Source organism: Geotrypetes seraphini, chromosome 4, assembly GCF_902459505.1.
Source record: "Geotrypetes seraphini chromosome 4, aGeoSer1.1, whole genome shotgun sequence".
Classification (NCBI taxonomy): domain Eukaryota; kingdom Metazoa; phylum Chordata; class Amphibia; order Gymnophiona; family Dermophiidae; genus Geotrypetes; species Geotrypetes seraphini.
In genome coordinates, this window is record NC_047087.1 from 27,277,945 (window position 1) to 27,297,061 (window position 19,117).

General features: G+C 44.6%; 1 protein-coding gene and 1 long non-coding RNA gene across 2 annotated transcripts in view; one reads left to right on the plus strand and one right to left on the minus strand.

Moving 5' to 3' along the window:
- LOC117359988 overlaps positions 1-19,117 on the minus strand; it is a 361,948-nt gene that overhangs the window by 334,947 nt on the left and 7,884 nt on the right. The window contains exon 2 of the long non-coding RNA XR_004539339.1: positions 4,555-4,650. This is a non-coding gene — a long non-coding RNA (uncharacterized LOC117359988). The remainder of the gene's footprint in view (positions 1-4,554; positions 4,651-19,117) is intronic.
- ADAMTS18 (ADAM metallopeptidase with thrombospondin type 1 motif 18) overlaps positions 1-19,117 on the plus strand; it is a 182,249-nt gene that overhangs the window by 104,251 nt on the left and 58,881 nt on the right. The window contains exons 10-12 of the mRNA XM_033943503.1: positions 117-265; positions 11,542-11,714; positions 16,625-16,755. Of these exons, the coding sequence (XP_033799394.1) occupies positions 117-265; positions 11,542-11,714; positions 16,625-16,755 (453 nt within the window). The remainder of the gene's footprint in view (positions 1-116; positions 266-11,541; positions 11,715-16,624; positions 16,756-19,117) is intronic.

The window sequence follows — 19,117 nt, forward strand, 5'->3', positions numbered from 1 at the left end:
TTGGTCTGACCCAGTAAGGCTATTCTTATGTTCTTATTTTCATTCTTGTTTTTACATGCCCATATTCTGATATGAAAGGTTTTAAATAATATATCTATATATGTATTATTTGACAGTGGTGTCGAAGAGGGCAGTGTATAAAATATGGAGATCATGGCCCCAGACCAGTTAATGGCCTCTGGTCTGAATGGTCTGGGTGGTCAGACTGCTCCCGCAGCTGTGGAGGTGGAGTGACCTATCAGGAGAGGCACTGCAACAATCCAAAGTAAGTAGGGAAGTTGGATGGTTCATAGACAACCCCGCGAAAGACAAAGGCGCGCGCCAACAACTGAGCGCAAGACGGAGGCGCGCGCCGAAGAAAATGACAGTTTTTAGGGGCTCCGACGGGGGGGTTTGTTGGGGAGCCCTCCCCAGTTTACTTAATGGAGATCGCGCCGGCATTGTGGGGGGTTTGGGGGGTTGTAACCCTCCACATTTTACTGTAAACTTAACTTTTTCCCTAAAAACAGGGAAAAAGTGAAGTTTTCAGTAAAATGTGGGGAGTTACAACCCCCCAAACCCCCCACAACGCCCCCACAACACGGCGCAATGTCTATTAAGTAAAGTGGGGGGGTTCCCCCCCACACACACCCCCCGTCGGAGCCGTAAAAACAGTAATTTTGTGTGGCGCGCGCCTCCGCGCTGCGCTCAATTGTCTGGGCGCGCCTTTGTCCCGGCGCGCTTTTGTCCTGACACCAAGTTGGATAGGTATTTTTTTAATGCAGATTATTCATAAAGCTGTTCATTTACAGAAGTAAGCATTGATCCCAAATGTATGTAACCTCTTAAACATATTTATAACCCAACACTGGGCAAACTTTACTCTCCCCCCTCCCCTTGTACAAAACCATAGCACGGTTTTTAGCGTCAACCACAGCGGTAACATCTCCGACACAGCCACAGCCGGCGCTAAAAACAGCGCTACAGTTTTGTAAAAGGGGTGGCTTATGAATTATGATCCTCTATTGCAGTGGTTCCCAAACCTGTCCCGGGGGACCCCCCAGCCAGTCAGGTTTTCAAGATATCCCTAATGAATATGCATGAGAGAGATTTGCATACCTGTCACTTCCATTCTATGCAGATCTCTCTCATGCATATTCATTAGGGATATCTTGAAAACCTGACTGGCTGGGGGGTCCCCCGGGACAGGTTTGGGAACCGCTGCTCTATTGCTATCACTGTGTAAGCATATCACATTACAAGGTGAAATGCAGTCTGTTCTAATGCCTTTGTTAAAACTATGTTTGCCAGTACAGTATTATTAATGATCAAAGATAGGCAGCTGTGATAAGGACATTTTATTCATTGACTTATCATTTTCCCACGAACCAAAGCTGAAATCGTAACTTTGTATTACCACAGATTTGCAATTATACGGTAGCTTCAAGGAGGCTAAGAATAAGGAGTTCTTATTCAGCATCTAAAAAGGAGTCTTTTTTTTTTTTTTTTAATATTCTTCTGTGAAGTGCTACACAATAATAATTCTTAAACCTGATGAACTTACCTGTTTGAGGCTAAGAAGTTTAGGGGTCCTTTTGTTAAAATCAGTGGTTCCCAACCCTGTCCTGGAGGAACACCAGGCCAATTGGGTTTTCAGGCTAGCCCTAATGAATATGCATGAAGCAAATTTGCATGCCTATCACTTCCATCATATGCAAATCTCTCTCATGCATATTCATTAGGGCTAGCCTGAAAACCCGATTGGCCTGGTGTTCCTCCAGGACAGGGTTGGGAATCACTGTGTTAAGGCACGCTAACTGATTTAATCTAATCGAATGCTTCCAATATTCATCTATAACCTAAAGCCCCCAACTTTGAATGTACCTTTGCAACCTCGCTCCCAACAGTCGGTGAATATACCCTGATGCTTTGCAACAATTTATTGTCCTCCGTCCCTTTACCTCCCTTCAGTATATTGTGAATGTACCCTTGTTCCTGTACCTCCAAACACTAGCCCCCCTCTTTTACTAAGGTGCGCTAATCGAATTAGCGCGCACTAAACGCTAACGCATCCATAGACTAACATGCACGCATTAGCATTCAGCGTGCTCTAATTCGATTAGCTCACCTTAGTATAAGAGAGCCTACGTACGTATTGCTGTAACCCTTTCTGGGCTCCTGAGTAGGATGGGATATAAAACTGACTAAATAAATATGGCAGGACAGAGAGGTTCTGGTGCCCCCACCGACATGGCGCCCGGGGAGATCTGCCCCCCCCCCCACTCCGTTACTACACGCACTGGTACATATACAGTTCATTTAGGTGCCTTAAAAATATTAGTGCATGCAATCTCAAGTGTTTGCAGGGCTGCTTGAACCAGGGCCCTGGGCAAATGTTTTCTGAATCCTCCCCTACTCCCCTCCCCTTGTCCCTTGCTTTTATTCTTTTCCTAACTACCCCATGAAGGAGCACCGTAGATCCTCCTCATCCAAGATTGCGTCTAATTTACGTTTGATTAGTGTTTCCATGAGTTTTCATACTATTGATGTGAGACTCACTGGTCTAGTTTTGCAGCCTCTGCCCTGCAACCCTTTTTGTGCAGTGGAACGACGTTAGCTGTTTTCCAGTCTATGGGGACTCTCCCCGAACTTAGGGTTCTCAAGCAAGGTCCTTGGCATCATTATCGATTCTTCTCTCTCCCTCAATGACCACCTCAACTCCTTGGCTAAATCATGCTTTTTCAGCCTCCACATGCTGAGGAAAGTAAGATCCTATTTTCGCCAACAACATTTCGCCATCCTTGTCCAATCCATCATCCTCTCCAAATTAGACTACTGCAATGCCATCTACTTAAGCCTATCAAAAAAAAGTCTTCAAAGACTCCAGCTAATCCAGAATACTGCAGCCAAGTTGATTTTTGTATTACTGAAGTCTGACCATGTCTCCCCACTCCTAGCCAAACTTCACTGGCTCCCAGTGATTTCCAGAATCCATTTCAAATGCTCCTGCCTGGCTTTTAAGATCATTCACGGCATCCTTCCTCCCTTAATCCCACTATCTTATAACTCCTCGAGTCCTGACTCTACCAGACCCGCCCAAAGATATAAATTATCCTTCCTCTCTCTACACTGTATTCGCTATGCAGGCAAACTGGGAAAATCCCTTCTCTTCAGAATCACAGGTCTTTGGAACAACCTTACTACCCCGCTGTGGAACCTGGGCTCCCTCCAATTATTCTGCAAACAACTGAAAACCTGGCTTTTCACTAAAATGTAATTCTATCCCCCCTTACTCTTCTCTTCTATATATAAGTTCATGTAAACCTTTTTTTTTTCCTTCGCTTCCTATATTTTAAGTTCTTGTAAACCGTGCCGAGCTCCACAACATCCGTGGAGATGATGCGATATATAAACTTAAGGTTTAGTTTAGTTTAGTTAAGTATATTTTCAAAAAAGTAAATATGTTATCAATTGAATCCTTTTATCTTTGTTCCAATGCTTTCTTTGTAATTCACTTCTTTGTTCCAGCACTTTACAATTAATAATGTATTTACTTTTTGAAAAGATATTTATTACAGAGAAAAAGAGATATTTTATTTGGACCAATGATGAGGCTTGGCTAAATGATTCTCAGTAGTAATACCGTATATACTCAAATATAAGTCGCCCCAAATATAAACCGAGATAACCTTTTTCTTCCAACAAAGAAGGAAAGAAGGTTGACTCGAATATAAACCAGGGGTTAATAGTCAAGTGCCCTGCACTGTCCGACTCTGCACCCAGCACCTCCCTTCTTCACACCCCTGCCCTGCCAGGCTCTGCACCCAGCCTCCCTCCCTGCCCTGCCAGGCTCTGCACCCTCTTCCTCCCTCCCTCCCTCCCGATGTCTTGCAGGCCTCCACCGGGCCTGCTGTATGACCTGATGGTCCAGTGGTGGGCTGGGATAGGAGGGATCCCTCCCGCCTCCTGTCTCGGCCGACTCTGACAACTTTTACCTCTCTCCTGCCTCCACCTTGTACCTTTCAAATCCCTGGTGGTTCAGCAATGTACCAGGGCAGGAGGGAGCTTCATGTGCGCCTGCCCCATCCAGAGCTGCTAGCTAGCCTATTTATACCTGAATATTCAGTATCGGTACCTGCGTATAGCCCAGAAGTGAATATCCAGGTACAAATTTTAACCCAACAGTTAGCATTCGAAGGCAACAGGCCGGTGGTGTTTTTCTTCATTTCTTATTCCTATTGTAATTGTTGCTCCTTTTCCTCTTCATTTGAACTCAGTTTGTTTTTAATTGTGCACCGCTTTTGTTATCTTGCAGAAAGAAGGCGGCATAAACTATAAACCACAAATATCGGGTGGGTCTATAATTAGCCTGTGGGAACCATTGACCATATCTAATAATACTACCACTTTTAGCATTTTTAATTCTAACTTCCACCCAATCTGACAAGCTACATCTGTATCTATGCAGAAGGGTGTCTATTTATAAAATTTGTGTGTGTTGGGCAACTACAGTTCCCTGCAAGAGACACTCAAAATTTTGGTTAACCAATGTGCATTCATAACTTATAAACATACCTCATGGCAAGCACTTATTCCTGAGGATGCAGAAATCCGATCAGGTTGTCTGCTAGAACGGCGGAATGGGATTCATTAAACAGTGTCTCCAATCTCCTTGAAGAAGAGATAATGTCATGCTCATCATCAGAGACAAAATTGTGTCTTATTAACATTTCAGCTAAGCTCCAAAGTTTCAGACAGAAGCAAAAATACAGTGGAACCTTGGTTTACGAGCATAATTCGTTCCAGAAGCATGCTCGTAAACCAAATTGCTCGTATATCAAAGCAAGTTTCCCCATAGGAAGTAAGGGAAACTGCTTTGATTGGTTCCACCTCCTCCCCCCCCCGAGGCTACTGGCGCTGCTCCATTCTCCCCCCCCCTTGAGGAATCCGACGCTGTTCCAAACCCCTCCCTGCGATCCGGCTTCCCCCCCCTGTGAACTGGCATCCTCCCCCCACTCGCGTTGCCTCCTCCCCCCTCCACCGTGATCCTACTCCCCCCCCCCGAGCATGTCAATGACACTTCCTTTACCCGACTTGGCATCAGTGCCGGTGCCCGAAAATCCTCCCTCTTCTGGCGCAGCCTGGGCTGGGCAGTGCGTCGGAGATCCTCCCTCTTCTGGTCTGGGCTGGGCTGGACTGGCTTTGAGCATTTGCGCCCAGAAGAGGGAGGATCTCCGACGCACCGCCCAGCCCAGGCCGCGCCAGAAGAGGGAGGATCTTCGGGCACCGGCACTGGTGCCAAGACGGGGTAAAGTTAGTGTCATTGACATGCTCGGGGGGGGGGGGGGGAAGTAGGATCGCGGTGGAGGGGGGCAACCCGAGTGGGGGGGATGCCGGATCGCGGAGGGGGGGCGCTCGTACAGCGAAGCAAGCTCAGTTTACGAGGCACCAAGTTTGCAAATGTTTTGCTCGTCTTGCAAAACACTCGCAAACCGGTGCACTCGTAAACCGAGGTACCACTGTAATCAAGTATTGCATTTGGCTTCCTGTTTACTCTCTCTAAAGGTTATCAATACGCGTCGACAATTCATCTTCTCTGTAACGGCTCCACAACTGCGGAATTCTCTCCCTATTCACTTAAGGCAGGGGTAGGGAACTCCGGTCCTCAAGAGCCGTATTCCAGTCTGGTTTTCAGGATTTCCCCAATGAATATGCATGAGATCTATTTGCATGCACTGCTTTCAATGCATATTCATTGGGGAAATCCTGAAAACCCGACTGGAATACGGCTCTCGAGGACCGGAGTTCCCTACCCCTGACTTAAGGGAAGAACGCATGTTAGACCAATTTAAGAGTAAGTTGAAATGCGTTCTTTTTAAAGATGCCTTCAACTGCTAGTACTCTTGTCTTGAATCATTCCTTAGGGTCTACCCTGCGACTCTCTTTCTTTTAATGTCTCCCTCCCTTTTTGTCTTATTTTCTTTAAAATATTGTATTTCTTTCCTTCGTTCCTCACTATACGTAAGTCATGTCTGTGGTAATATGTGGCATGTTTTGTCCCCCTGAAAGTTGTATGGATTTTAGTTCTGTACATCGCTTTGAAGTTTGATTAAGCGAGCCATCAAATCTCAAATAAACTTGGAAACTTCTATTGAATGATAATGTCGGCGATCACTTGCTGTTTTAGATATATCATCTTACATGCATGTATAATTTATGTAGCATATTTATCTCTAGGTATCATATGTGATTCTATGGATAACTCTTAAGTAGTGATATGCTGCTTGTAACCCGCCTAGAACTCCGATTTGCAAGGATTCGGTGCTGCCTTTGATACTGCTAATCACAGCTTGATATGCTGTCCTCACTTGGATTCCGTAAATCTGTCCTTTCCTGCTTGCCTCCTACCTCTCCCATCACACCTCTAGTGCATGTGTTGGAGAGTCCTCTTCTGCTGCTACCCCGCTAGCAGTTGGCATATCCCAGAGTTCTGTCTTAGGACCTCTTCTCTCTCTACACCTCTTCCCTCGGTGCCCTGATCTGCTCCCATGGCTTTCCATCTCTACTCCCAAAATTTCACCTAAAGTCCAAGAAAAAGTCTCTGCCTGCTTGGCTAACATTGCTGCCTGGATGTCCTGCCATCATCTGAAACTAAATTAAACTACTCCTCTTTCCTCCTAAACCCTCTGCTCCTCCTCCATTCTCCATCTCGGTAAATAATACTGTCGTCTTTCCAGTCGCCTCTGCTCGAAACCTTGGAGTCGTCTTCGATTCAAACCTCTCTCGATTCAAACCAACAAACTGGTAAGGCCTGTCGCGTCTATCTCTACAACGTCACCAAAATTTACCCCTTCCTCTCTGAGCACACTACCCATTATCCATACTCTCGTAACCCTCACACTTAAGTTACTGAAATCTACTTCTAACTGGTCTCCAACAGTGCTGCCTTTCCCCCCTGCAATCCGTGCAAAACTCTGCAGCACAACCAATCTTCTTCCAACCTCGCTACACTCGACATGAGTGTAGCGAGGTTGGAAGAAGATGAGTGAAGTGATTTAAGGAGAGGCGTGACATACTCCTCTCCTTAAATCACTTCACTGGCTTCCTATCTGCCTGTGGTACAGTGGTTGGATCTACAGCCGCAGCACCCTGGGGTTGTGGGTTCAAACCCCACGCTGCTCCTTGTGATCCTGGACAAGTCACTCAGTCCTCCATAGCCCCAGGTACATTAGATACCACCAGGACAGACGGGGAAAATGCTTGCGTACCTGATTGTAAAACCGCTTAGATAAACCTTGATAGGCGGTATATAAATACCTAATAAATTTGAACTTGAATTGTATACAGTTCAAGCTTCTGTTGTTGACCTACAAATGTGTTCATTGTGCTACCCCTCAATATCTCTTCTCTCTCTTTATACACGTCCCAGAGAACTCCATTCCTCAAATAAGCTGCTCTTAGCTTTACCCTTCTCCACTGCCAATTCCAGCCTTAGTTCCTTTCATCTAGCTCAGGGGTGTCAAAGTCCCTCCTCGAGGGCCGGAATCCAGTCGGGTTTTCAGGATTTCCCCAATGAATATGCATTGAAAGCAGTGCATGCAAATAGATCTCATGCAGATTCATTGGGGAAATCCTGAAAACCCGACTGGATTCTGGCCCTCGAGGACCGACTTTGACACCTGTGGTCTAGCTGACCCCTATGCTTGGAATAAATTACTCGAGTTTGTCTGACAAACCCCTTCCCTTGTTTAAAAGCAGACTGAAAACCCACCTTTTTGATAAAGCCTTCAATCCACAACCCTACTCCCCACTGCCCACCAACTGTTCCCCTTAACTGTATCCATGGCATCCTGTTTGTCTGCCTTGCCTATTTAGATTGTAAGCTCTTTCGAGCAGGAACTGTCTTCTGTGTGACTCTGTACAGCGCTGCGTGCGTCTGGTAGCATATTAATTTATTCAAGTTAGTAATAATTCTTCTAATACCAAGATAGACTTATTTTTGATCTTGATCATTAAACATTAGTGGTACATTGCCAACAGCATAAATAAATATTGCTATATGAGCATTTAACGCCTATAATATTTCTTGTGGAGTATATTTATAATAATGATTCAAGAATTGCTCGGTTTTATAGCAGCTGTAACCATATGTAAATGGAAACATGCCGGTATGCCTACAAATTTTGCTAATTTGAATCCTGATTTATTTCTGCTGCCACTTGCATAATAAATCATTTTCATCGTGCTCTAAAGCAGTGATTTTCAACCTTTTTACACTTATGGACCGGCAGAAATAAAAGAATTATTCTGTGGACCGGCATCGGTCCGTGGACCAGCAGTTGAAGAAACTGGGCTAAGTCATGGGCCAGACCCCGCCCATCTCTACCCAATCTCCACCCCAGACCCCGCCCCCATATTAGTATTAATTGCACCTTGCATGTCCCGTTTCTCATCTGGAAGCCTTCCCTCTGACATTGCAACGTCAGAGAGAAGGCTTCCGGCGCAAGGCTTCAGGCGCAAGATGCCCGTAGGAGCCACTGCCCGTGGCTTTGTGCACTGAATCAGTTAGGAAGAGGGAGCTGGCTCGAAGATAATGACGCATCGATCGCACCGTGGACCGGCGGTTGAAGAACACTGTTTTGGGCCTGATGCACGTGCTGGCCCTGTGGACCGGCAGGAAATTTCTGTGGACCGGCACTGGTCCATGGACCGGTGGTTGAAGAACACTGCTCTAAAGTATAACTTAGTTAATGTGATAGGGATTTGCATTCATTGTGCACATTCAGGGCCAGATTCTGTATCGGGTTCCCTAAAAAGGTGCCGCTAGGTGCTGTAATTGAGGCCGCCTATCGATACCTAACTTAAACGCCATGGAAATTGACCATGCCATCGACGTTAATTGAATAATTAATTTAAAAAAATTAATCCCCCCCCTTTTTACAAAGGTGCACTATGCTTTTTAGCGCACAGTAATTATTAGCACACTCTAATCGTGCGCTACACGCTAACGCGTGCATGTTATCCTATGGACGTGTTAGCGCATGCGTTCATTTAGCGCTAGCTAAACATGCGCTAAAACGCTTAACACACCTTTATAAAAGGCCCTCAGTTCTTTAGTGAACCTTAAAAAAAAATTAGTGTATGTTAAATTGATTTAATTCTATTATTCTACAAATTGCTATACATTAAGTTGACTGACACATGATAAAATATTATTGTGCATGTACCAAAAGTTTATATTGGGTTAGGTGCAAATTTATGAAATAACTCACTGTTCCTTTTACAAAGTGGTACAATCAATTAGTGTGTGCTGAATGCGAAGAAGCCCATGGGAATTGAATGGGCTTCTTCGCATTCAGCGTGTCGCTAATCTGTAATGCCATTTTGTAAAAGGAGCCCATAGTATTTCAAAATTGGCTAAAATCATAATGTCACCCTTTAATCTTTTGGTTCTGTACATCGTGGCATTTTAAAACCAGGAAATTGAATGAAGGGATTAGATTAGCTTTTGTAATAAATCGGCTAATTGAGCAGCCAAATTGGACTCAAAAGATTTAGGGTAATGCTTAACCTACTGAGAGATTGACTATAATTCTCCATTGTGGCATGTTTTGCACTGGAATTACAGGAAATGTCCTAAACTCAATCTTTACTTCTCTAAGGTCATGTAAAATGCCAGATGGTTAAGTACGATTGTCCTTTCAATTATCCCCATAAAGCCATGGTCATAATGAAGAGCTTGCTGACACTTATGCAAGCCTTAGAGAAGATGCGAAAGCCAGCAGAGACTTTAAATATTTATATCTATATCTACATCTGTGTCTATGTAAGTTAGCTTAGCAAGGTTTAAAAATGTTTTGAAGTTTCCTAAAAGAAAAAATCCATATGCAATTGTTAAGAGAGCCTTGGGAAAATCCAATGCTTATTTCTAGGATGAGCAGCATAAAAATCTGTTGTACTTGGGATCTTGTCAGGTACTTGGACCTGGATTGGCCACTGTTGGAAATAGGATACTGGGCTTGATGGACCTTTGATCTGTCTTAATATGTTCTTATCTATCTATCTAATTTATTCTCATGCAACATCAAGCCATAGGCTGATGTAATTCCAGGTATTCATGGCATACATGCATCCCAGTATTATTTGGGTATGTCCACTGACTTGGAAATTAACCAAACCCAGGTTATCCTGCTCCATAACTTTAGGACAGACATTTTACTCTCCTAATCTTATCTGCTTATATCTCCGTTTACTGGCTAAGTTGCTGCTCTACCTGAGTTTGCCCTCATTTAGGGGATGGTCAGTTAGTGAGATATTCAGTGGTACTAGCTGGTTAAGTGCTGCTGAATATTGCTCAGCTGAATATTGCTCGGTGGAGTTTAACCAGGCTGGAGCCTCTCCTGTCTGGTTAAACCCTTCTCTGTATTGACCCCATAATTTTTCTGGACTAACAAACCATGTCCGTATGAGTATGTAAATAGTGGGAATGTAAAAAAGTAATTTGCATGTATTTATTCTTCTGTTTACACATGTATATCTTACACAACTGTTCTGAAATTCCTTCCTAAGAATTTAAGGATGGCTAACACAGCACTGTCCAATTATCCTAAACAAGCATTGATTAATCTTATATTCCCTGATTGGTGGAGTTGAGTGAAATTAGATATATGGGATCTCTAGGGGAGTTAAAGGGATAGTAAATGGCATGAATGAGCAAACTGGAGAAGAGGTGGTTCAGAGGAGATATGATGGAGGTCTATAAAATTCTGAGTGGAGTGGAACAAGTAGATGTGAATTGCTTGATTACTCTTTCTAAAAATACTAGTACTAGGGGGCATGCAATGAAGCTACTAAGTAGTAGATTTAAAACAAACAGGAGAAAATATTTATTCACTCAACGTGTAATTAAACTCTGAAATTTGTTACCAGAAAATGTGGTAAAAGCAGTTAGCTTAGCGGGGTTTAAAAAAAACAAAAAAACAAAAAAAAAGTTTGGATAATTTCCTCAAACAAAAGTTCACAAGCCATTATTAAGATGAACTTGGGAAAATCCACTGCTTATTCCTAGGATAAACAGCATAAAATCTGTTTTGCTTCTTGGGATCTTGTCAGGTAATTGTGACATGGGTTGGCCACTGTTGGAAGCAGGATACTGGACTTGATGGACCTTTGGCCTGTCCAAGTATGTTCTGGATAGACCATTTGGTCTTTATCTGCCTTCATTTTTCTCTGTTTCTATGTGGTGGAGATGGCATGTTCAGGTCCTAGGAGGGAAAATGATTTCTGTTACCACAGAAGTTTCTACTGGCCTATGAGAAGTCTTAACAGCCTGTCACAGAGGAGGTACTAGTACAATTTTAAGGTTTCCTAAAGCTCTCTAGGCCAGTTCAGGCCTCTCTGGGGATGGGGTAAAGTGGCAAGGGATTAAAGCCTACTTGAGAGAACAATGCTTTTGTCAAAATTTGTTATAGAGGGGATCATTTTATTAGTCACCCTGTCATTTGTAATCTCACCTCTTTTTTTTTGTATGTTTACATTTTATGTATTGTTTGTGTTTCATAGGCCGCAGTATGGTGGCAAATTCTGTCAGGACTCAAATCGTATTTATCAACTCTGCAATATCCAACCTTGTGAGCGCAATAGTTTGGACTTCCGGGCTCAGCAGTGCGCAGCATTTAACAGCAAGCCGTTCCGCGGATGGTATTATAAATGGAAACCCTATACTAAAGTGGAAGGTAACTTGAGGAGAGCAATATTTTTGGAAAACAGGATCACATTCTTATTGACAGTAATAGCACTTGTTCTCTTTCCCTCCCCCCATATCTTTTTTTTTTTCTGAATTGCCAGGTCAATAGGCTGTTCAATTGTATTATTGTGAGAATGTGTTCATCAGGTTGCGTTGGACACACCCTTACTTTGAAATTTCAGATTCAGTTTTGCCTTATGCCTGGCATTTTTTTTATGTTTACGTTTGATGACTGTCTTCAAAGAGTTTTGAAGATAATTCTATAAAGGGTCCCCTTCTTTTAAGTGTCTTGATGCTGCGTCCTATAATGGCATGTAGGTAGCCCATATAAAATCATGTTTAGGTGAGATGTGGTCATACAGTTACCCCTAAAACTTCCAGTTTTTGTATATTTATACTGACAAATGGCATATAATTATGGGTGCACACACTTCAAAATATATAGGGACAGTGGTAGAAATCTATTATACAGAAAAAATGGACAAAGGAGGTTATTAAGGAATCCACTGTGCTAGGATTCAAAGGCAAATTAGATGCACATCTCCTTACGAGAGGCATGGAGGGATATGGGTGATTAAAACTACATCAGGTGTATACCTGACTGGTCCTCCGCTTGTGCGGATCACCGGACTCGATGGACCATGGGTCTGATCCGGAGATGGCAGTTCTTATGTTCTTATGACACCAAAAGAACAATAATATCACTACCGCTTCTCTGTAACCTTTACATTTTAGTCACAGGGGTAGGAAAAGCCTCAGAATCAACCAGGGAGCTCTTACTTGGTGCCAAACCGCACTCCAGCACTCCCTTTCTTCCAGTCATCGGCATAAAAACCCTCCCCAGAGCATTTTTAATTTTCAGGAATGAAAAGTGAGAAAGTTCAAAAATAAAACGTTTACTTATATATTCCGTCAGTCTATTTATTAATCCGTGGGTCTGCAACTTTTTAACCAGTGATCTTGAGCTTTGCTCCTGACACTAGTTTTCATTCTTGCTCTTATCGCCATCTCTACAGCGCGTCTACCAAAGTGCACGCCGGCACTGTGCCACCTTCAAGCCAGACTCCTGATAAAAGCACAGACGCCGAAACACTACCAGTGTCAAGTCTATTGAGCCAATGCGGCTTATTCATCAATAAAGTGATTTTTTTTTTTAACAATACGCCCTTGGCTGGTCTTTCGACATCCAGTCCTCTTGACTCCCTCGTCGTGTGCTTGCATTTCGCCATTGAGGCCCATCCTTGGCTTCCGATTCAGTGTCCACAACTTTTGAACATTTAAAAAAAAATTTTGGCACCCTGAGATATCAGCTTGAAGATCTTTCCTTGAGGCAGCGGTTTTAAAAGACCACAAAACGCTGCAGCGTTAGATGGGCTACTGATTGAGAAAGTGTGAAAAGACGCGTGGATTAATAAATTTGCCGATGGAATATATGTTAACATTTTGTTTTTGCTTTTGAGCTTTCTCACTTTTTGATACTAGAAATTAAAAATGCATTGAGGACAGGGCAGGATTACTTCATCGAGGGCCCCTAGGCACACAAGTACACTGGGCCCCCTGCCCCGCCCCACCCCACCATGTGCCCAGGCGGAAACAGGAAGCTACATCAGAGGGAAGCTTTGGGCAAGCAGCACCGCTTGCAAAATTACAGTTCCCGTTGCCTTTCTTACCCGCGTTGCTTCCTTGTCTTACTTTCTGTCGATGGGGGGCCCGCGTTGCCGATCGATGCTGGAGGGGCCCATCGCCGTTTGGAAAAAACAATGTTGATGCTCTCCTTCATCGGGCCTCCCCTGACCATTTCGGGCCCTAGGCACGTGCCTACTGGGCCTATTGGTTAATCCTGCCCTGATTGAGGAGGTTTTTATGCCGATGACTGGAATAGAGGGAGCGCAGGAGGGCGGTTTGGCACCATGTACGAGCTCCCCGGTTGATTCTGAGGCTTTTCCTACCCTTGTGACCAGTGGCGTAGCAAGAGTGAGAGGTGCCCCTCCCCCATCCTTGTCTCCGCCCCCACCTTCCCTGCTCCCCCCTGCTGCTCACGTGCCCCCCTTCCTTCCCCATTAACAACAAGAACTTCAACATGCTCGTTGCGACCCCCGTCGGCTCTCCCTCTGATGTCACTTCTTATGTGCAGCACCTGGAATTGATGTCAGCGGGAGAGACAACACGGTCGCGAGGAGCACGTTGAAATTGTCACTCGTGGTGGTGAACAACTAGAGGTACGGGGGAAGGGAACGGAGGGCGCGCATGATGAGGGGTGAAGTAGGAAGAGGCGGGGGGTGGGGGGGGGGGCGGAGAGGAGGAGAGGTACCGGAAGCCCCACCAACATGGCACCTGCGGTGGACCACCCCCCTTTACTGCGTCACTGCCTGTGACTAAAACTTTAAAATACTAAACTGTAGTCCTATCCCCTCTCCTCTTTTGTATTAGTTGATCTGTATGTCTAATTGTCTACCTCATTATTTAAAATTATAAATTGTAAAAATATATGTTTATATTTTATAAATTTTTGATTTTTGTATCTCGCTTAGTAAAACTAAATAAGCGATTCATCAAAGTCTAATAAAAACTTGAAACTTAGGCCCCAGTTCTGTAACCAGAGCCTAAAGTGAGGCACCTATTTCAGAGGCCCCCACTTAGATAGGCGCCTATCTAAATTGAATAACAATTAGGCTTTTTAATCAGCGTGAGTGGACTGCTGGGCATGATGGACCACTGGTCTGACCCAGCAGCGGCAATTCTTATGTTCTTATGAAGAAAGCGCGATTCTGTAACAAGGCGCCTCTAAAAATTTAGGCGGCCTTCAAAAAAATAGGCGCTATGCACGTTAGGTGTGGGCGTGGCTAGGTGTTAGGCGCCTTCTTACAGAATCGCCGCTCTTAAGCGTGCCTAAGCGCGCGCATGGGCGCCTAACTTTTAGTCATGCCTAGAGCTGGCCTATTTATTGGGCGCCTCCAAAATAGGTGCCCAAATAGGTGCCGCTCAGCGTGATTCACTAAACAGCACCCAATTTTACTTGAATCGCCTACGTAGGCGCTTACCTTTTGGGCGCTTCTTGTAGAATTTGCCCTTTAAAGATTAAAGAGAAGTGGTAGTGATGTTATTGTATTTGTACAGTGGTTTGTTTTTTGCTGTGTAATCTCGCAATTATGGGTGTCCTCTTATAGAATTAGAGGATACAGGTCTTTATTATTTTAAGCACCTCACTTTTTAACCTGCTAATAGGTTGGCAGAAAAAGACCCAGTACGCCATCCATGCTGCTCAGTTGCTCCCATCCACACTACTGAGAATGTATTCTGCCTGACTGTTTGAAAGATATCATTCCTTTTCCTAAAAAGTTATTGTCATCAACCTTCTGCACAGATAAACACGCCAAATGTCATATTCAGTTCCTACCCACCATCTTTCTCAAATTTAGCCATGTCCCCCCTCCCTTTCTCGGTCTCCGTTGTCTTTATAGATGGTACTCCATCGCCACCAACTTACTAAACTGACCCAGTCAATATGAAAAATCTGCCAGCTAAACCTGCGCTCTTGAAAGCCTACATTTCTGATAGAACTTCTGCATATTACCAGGCTTGAGGCCTACTAGGCAGATGCAACTCCTGGACAGTTGCATCCTCAAAAGGTTCTTGCTGTTCCATTTCCAATCTTTAGAGTCCAGTGGTTCCCAACCCTGTCTTGGAGTACCACCAGCCAGTCAGGTCTTCAGGATAGCTCTAACGAATATGCATGAAAAAGATTTGCATGTAATGAAGATGAGAGGAATGCAGATCTACCCCATGCATATTCATTAGGGCTATCCCGATAACTCAACAGGCTAGTGGTCCTCCAAGACAGGGTTGAGGAACACTGTTATAGTCCTTCTCCTTAGCTTACAATCTTTTTTCAAAAATAACCATAGATGTTTCTTGAGACATCAAGAACTCGCAAATACATTGCTAGACGCCTTTTGTTTCTTATAAGTATACATCACCTACAATCTAGAATTCTTTATCAGTTGCTGTCATAACAGAATGTGGATGGAGATGTTAACATTAACCTGTTTGAATTAGGGCATAATATAAAATAAATGTGAACAAAATAGAAAATGAGCATAAGGCACTTAGGGCTAGATTCACTAAGCAAACTGATCGTGTACCGATCGGTTTGCGAGCCCTTTGCAACCAAATTTCCCTCCATCCGACCTCGATCCTCCCATGCAAATTAGAAAAACCACATGCAAAATAGCCAAGCGATTGATTCACTAACAATTGCTTGGCTATTTCGAACAGGTTTTACTACTGGCAAACCCAAGTGCTGCAGACCTATGAGGCCAACGGAGCAGGAGGGACTGAGTAGCCCTCCTGCTCCTGAATTGTATGTACGGACAGAGGGGGGGGGGGGGGGGCGGGCTGGGGTGTCGGGCCGGTGGGTGGGCTATTCTCTCTGGCTTCCCTGACTCTCCTACTCTCTGCCGCCATTCCCCGCAGTGCAGTCCCGCTTTTAAACCACGGGTTCGCACTGCGGGGAAGGGGGCCAGAAAGCAGGAGAGTCGGGGGAGCCAGAGAGTCAGGGCGAGCAGGCAGGAGAGATCAAGGCAGAGCCCTGACAGCAGTAACATGAGGCTGCTTCTCCTGTCACTACTGTCAGGGGCTGCACATGAGCGGGGATAGCCCCCATTTGAATATGACTGATTTGTGAATCAGTTGGACCTGCCCGGATCGGAAACGGATTGTTCCGATTCGGGCAGGTTAGTGAATCTAGCCCTTACTCTCTAAGCATTTAATATTAGTACTGCTAGTATTACATTAACATCCTTTTTACAAGAAAATAATGAAACTGATTTTTTATGAAGGTGACCATTACATTATCTCGTGCATATGGAATGATTTCATTATCTTGTACTTTATTTTCAGAAGGAGATATATGCAAACTTTACTGCACAGCTGAAGACTTTGGCTTCTTCTTTGCCATGGCTAGCAAAGTTGAAGATGGAACTCCCTGTTCCCAGAATAGATACGATGTTTGTATCGACGGAAATTGTGAAGTAAGCTAAATGAATAACTTTATAGAGGGAACTTAGGGACTAAAAGAGACATTTAGGTGTGTATATTTAAAAACCAATTATGGCTCCTTTGTATGTTCCATGGTGACAGGTGAATGTATAACCTTATTAACTATACGTTTTGGAATTTTCTGAATTGTATCGGGATACTCAACTCACTGCCAGACACTGTCCACAAAAGAAGGGGCTGGGCGAGTGGTAGGGAGAAAGTGGGCCAAAATAATATCAGTCAGGACTAGATTTAGTACACGGGGCTCAAAAATTGTCACTTGAAAAAATAAGCACTAAAGCCCATATTCTATAAATGACACCCTACCACTGCCTAACTTAAGTGCAAAATGCCGTTTAAAAAAAAAAAATAAATAAAGCGTTACAAAAATGTAAGCGCCTACAGGCACCTATATCATGGCTACAGAAGTGGGGTTAAGCATCATGTGAAAAGTTGGTGCCAGAAATGTGGGCCTTAAAACCCCTGGCCTTCATTTCCAGCACCTGCCTTTCACAAAGCTGCAATTTTACAAACTTAAGAAAGAAACCCACCAAGAGGCAGAATAGATCACAAGGTTCTAAGAGTGGCGACTAAATGACCAGAAAACTGTGAACACAACATAGTAACATAGTAGATGACGGCAGATAAAGACCCGAATGGTCCATCCAGTCTGCCCAACCTGATTCAATTAAAAAATTTTTTTTTTTTTTTTTTTCTTCTTAGCTATTTCTGGGCGAGAATCCAAAGCTTTACCCGGTACTGTGCTTGGGTTCCAACTGCTGAAATCTCTGTTAAGACTTACTCCAGCCCATCTACATCCTCCCAGCCATTGAAGCCCTCCCCTGCCCATCCTCCTCCAAACGGCCATACACAGACACAGACCGTACAAGTCTGCCCAGTAACTGGCCTAGTTCAATCTTTAATATTATTTTCTGATTCTAAATCTTCTGTGTTCATCCCACGCTTCTTTGAACTCAGTCACAGTTTTACTCTCCACCACCTCTCTCGGGAGCGCATTCCAGGCATCCACCACCCTCTCCGTAAAGTAGAATTTCCTAACATTGCCCCTGAATCTACCACCCCTCAACCTCAAATTATGTCCTCTGGTTTTACCATTTTCCTTTCTCTGGAAAAGATTTTGTTCTACGTTAATACCCTTTAAGTATTTGAACGTCTGAATCATATCTCCCCTGTCTCTCCTTTCCTCTAGGGTATACATATTCAGGGCTTCCAGTCTCTCCTCATATGTCTTCTGGTGCAAGCCTCCTATCATTTTCGTCGCCCTCCTCTGGACCGCCTCAAGTCTTCTTACGTCTTTCGCTAAATAACGTGGATACAATAAATATAATTTAAGTGGAGTACCCTCAGTGTGGTTGGGCAGCGAGGGGAGATATACTCCAGCGCTTCACATAACAGGATAGTGACCAACAAGTTCCTGCCCACACACCATCATAGGGTATCTCCTTGTGTGTGATAAATCAAAATTGTGAAAAATGAATCACCAACCAACAAGTGAACAAGTGAACAACAAGTGTCCTGTTATGTGAAGCGCTGGAGTACCGTATTTTCACGCATATAACGCGTGCGTTATACACGATTTTTACAAACCGCGCATAACCTTGCGCGTTATACGCGTGAGCGCGTTGTACAATTTTTTTTTTTTTCCATTCCGATCCGGCATCCCCCCTGCGAACCGGCACCCTCCCCCCCCGCTCGCGTCACCCCCCTCCCCCGCGATCCTACATCCCCCCCAGCACCGCAAAACATCTCTTACCCGATTGGGCACCGGCACCGGCACCAATGCACAGGACGTGCCAGTGCCAGTGCCCGAAGATCCTCCCTCGTTGTTGCTGGGCTTTGAGCATTCTCAGAATCTCGGAGAGAGCGAGACCAGAAGGCTTTGAGCATGCGCAAATGCTCAAAGCCCAGTCCAGCCCGGCACAAGGAAGAAGGAGGATCTCCCTCGCACCGCCCAGCCCAGCCCAGTCCAGCAACAACGAGGGAGGATCTTCGGGCACTGGCACTGGCACGTCCCGTGCATTGGTGCTGGTGCCGGTGCCCAATCGGGTAAGAGATGTTTTGCGGTGCTGGGGGGGATGTAGGATCGCGGGGGAGGGGGGTGACGCTAGCGGGGGGGAAGATGCCGGTTCGCAGGCCAGAAGAGTAAGCGGGAGTGGGAGGAGGTTATAGCAGCATGCGCGGTATACCCCCAATGACAAAATCAAAGAAACTACAATTCAACTGAAAGGAATGACCTTCCCCCTCGAACCAACCTTAAAAATCCTGGGAGTCACGCTGGACAAAAATCTTTCCTTAGAAAATCACACCGACCTCGTCATCAGGAAAAGCTTCTCT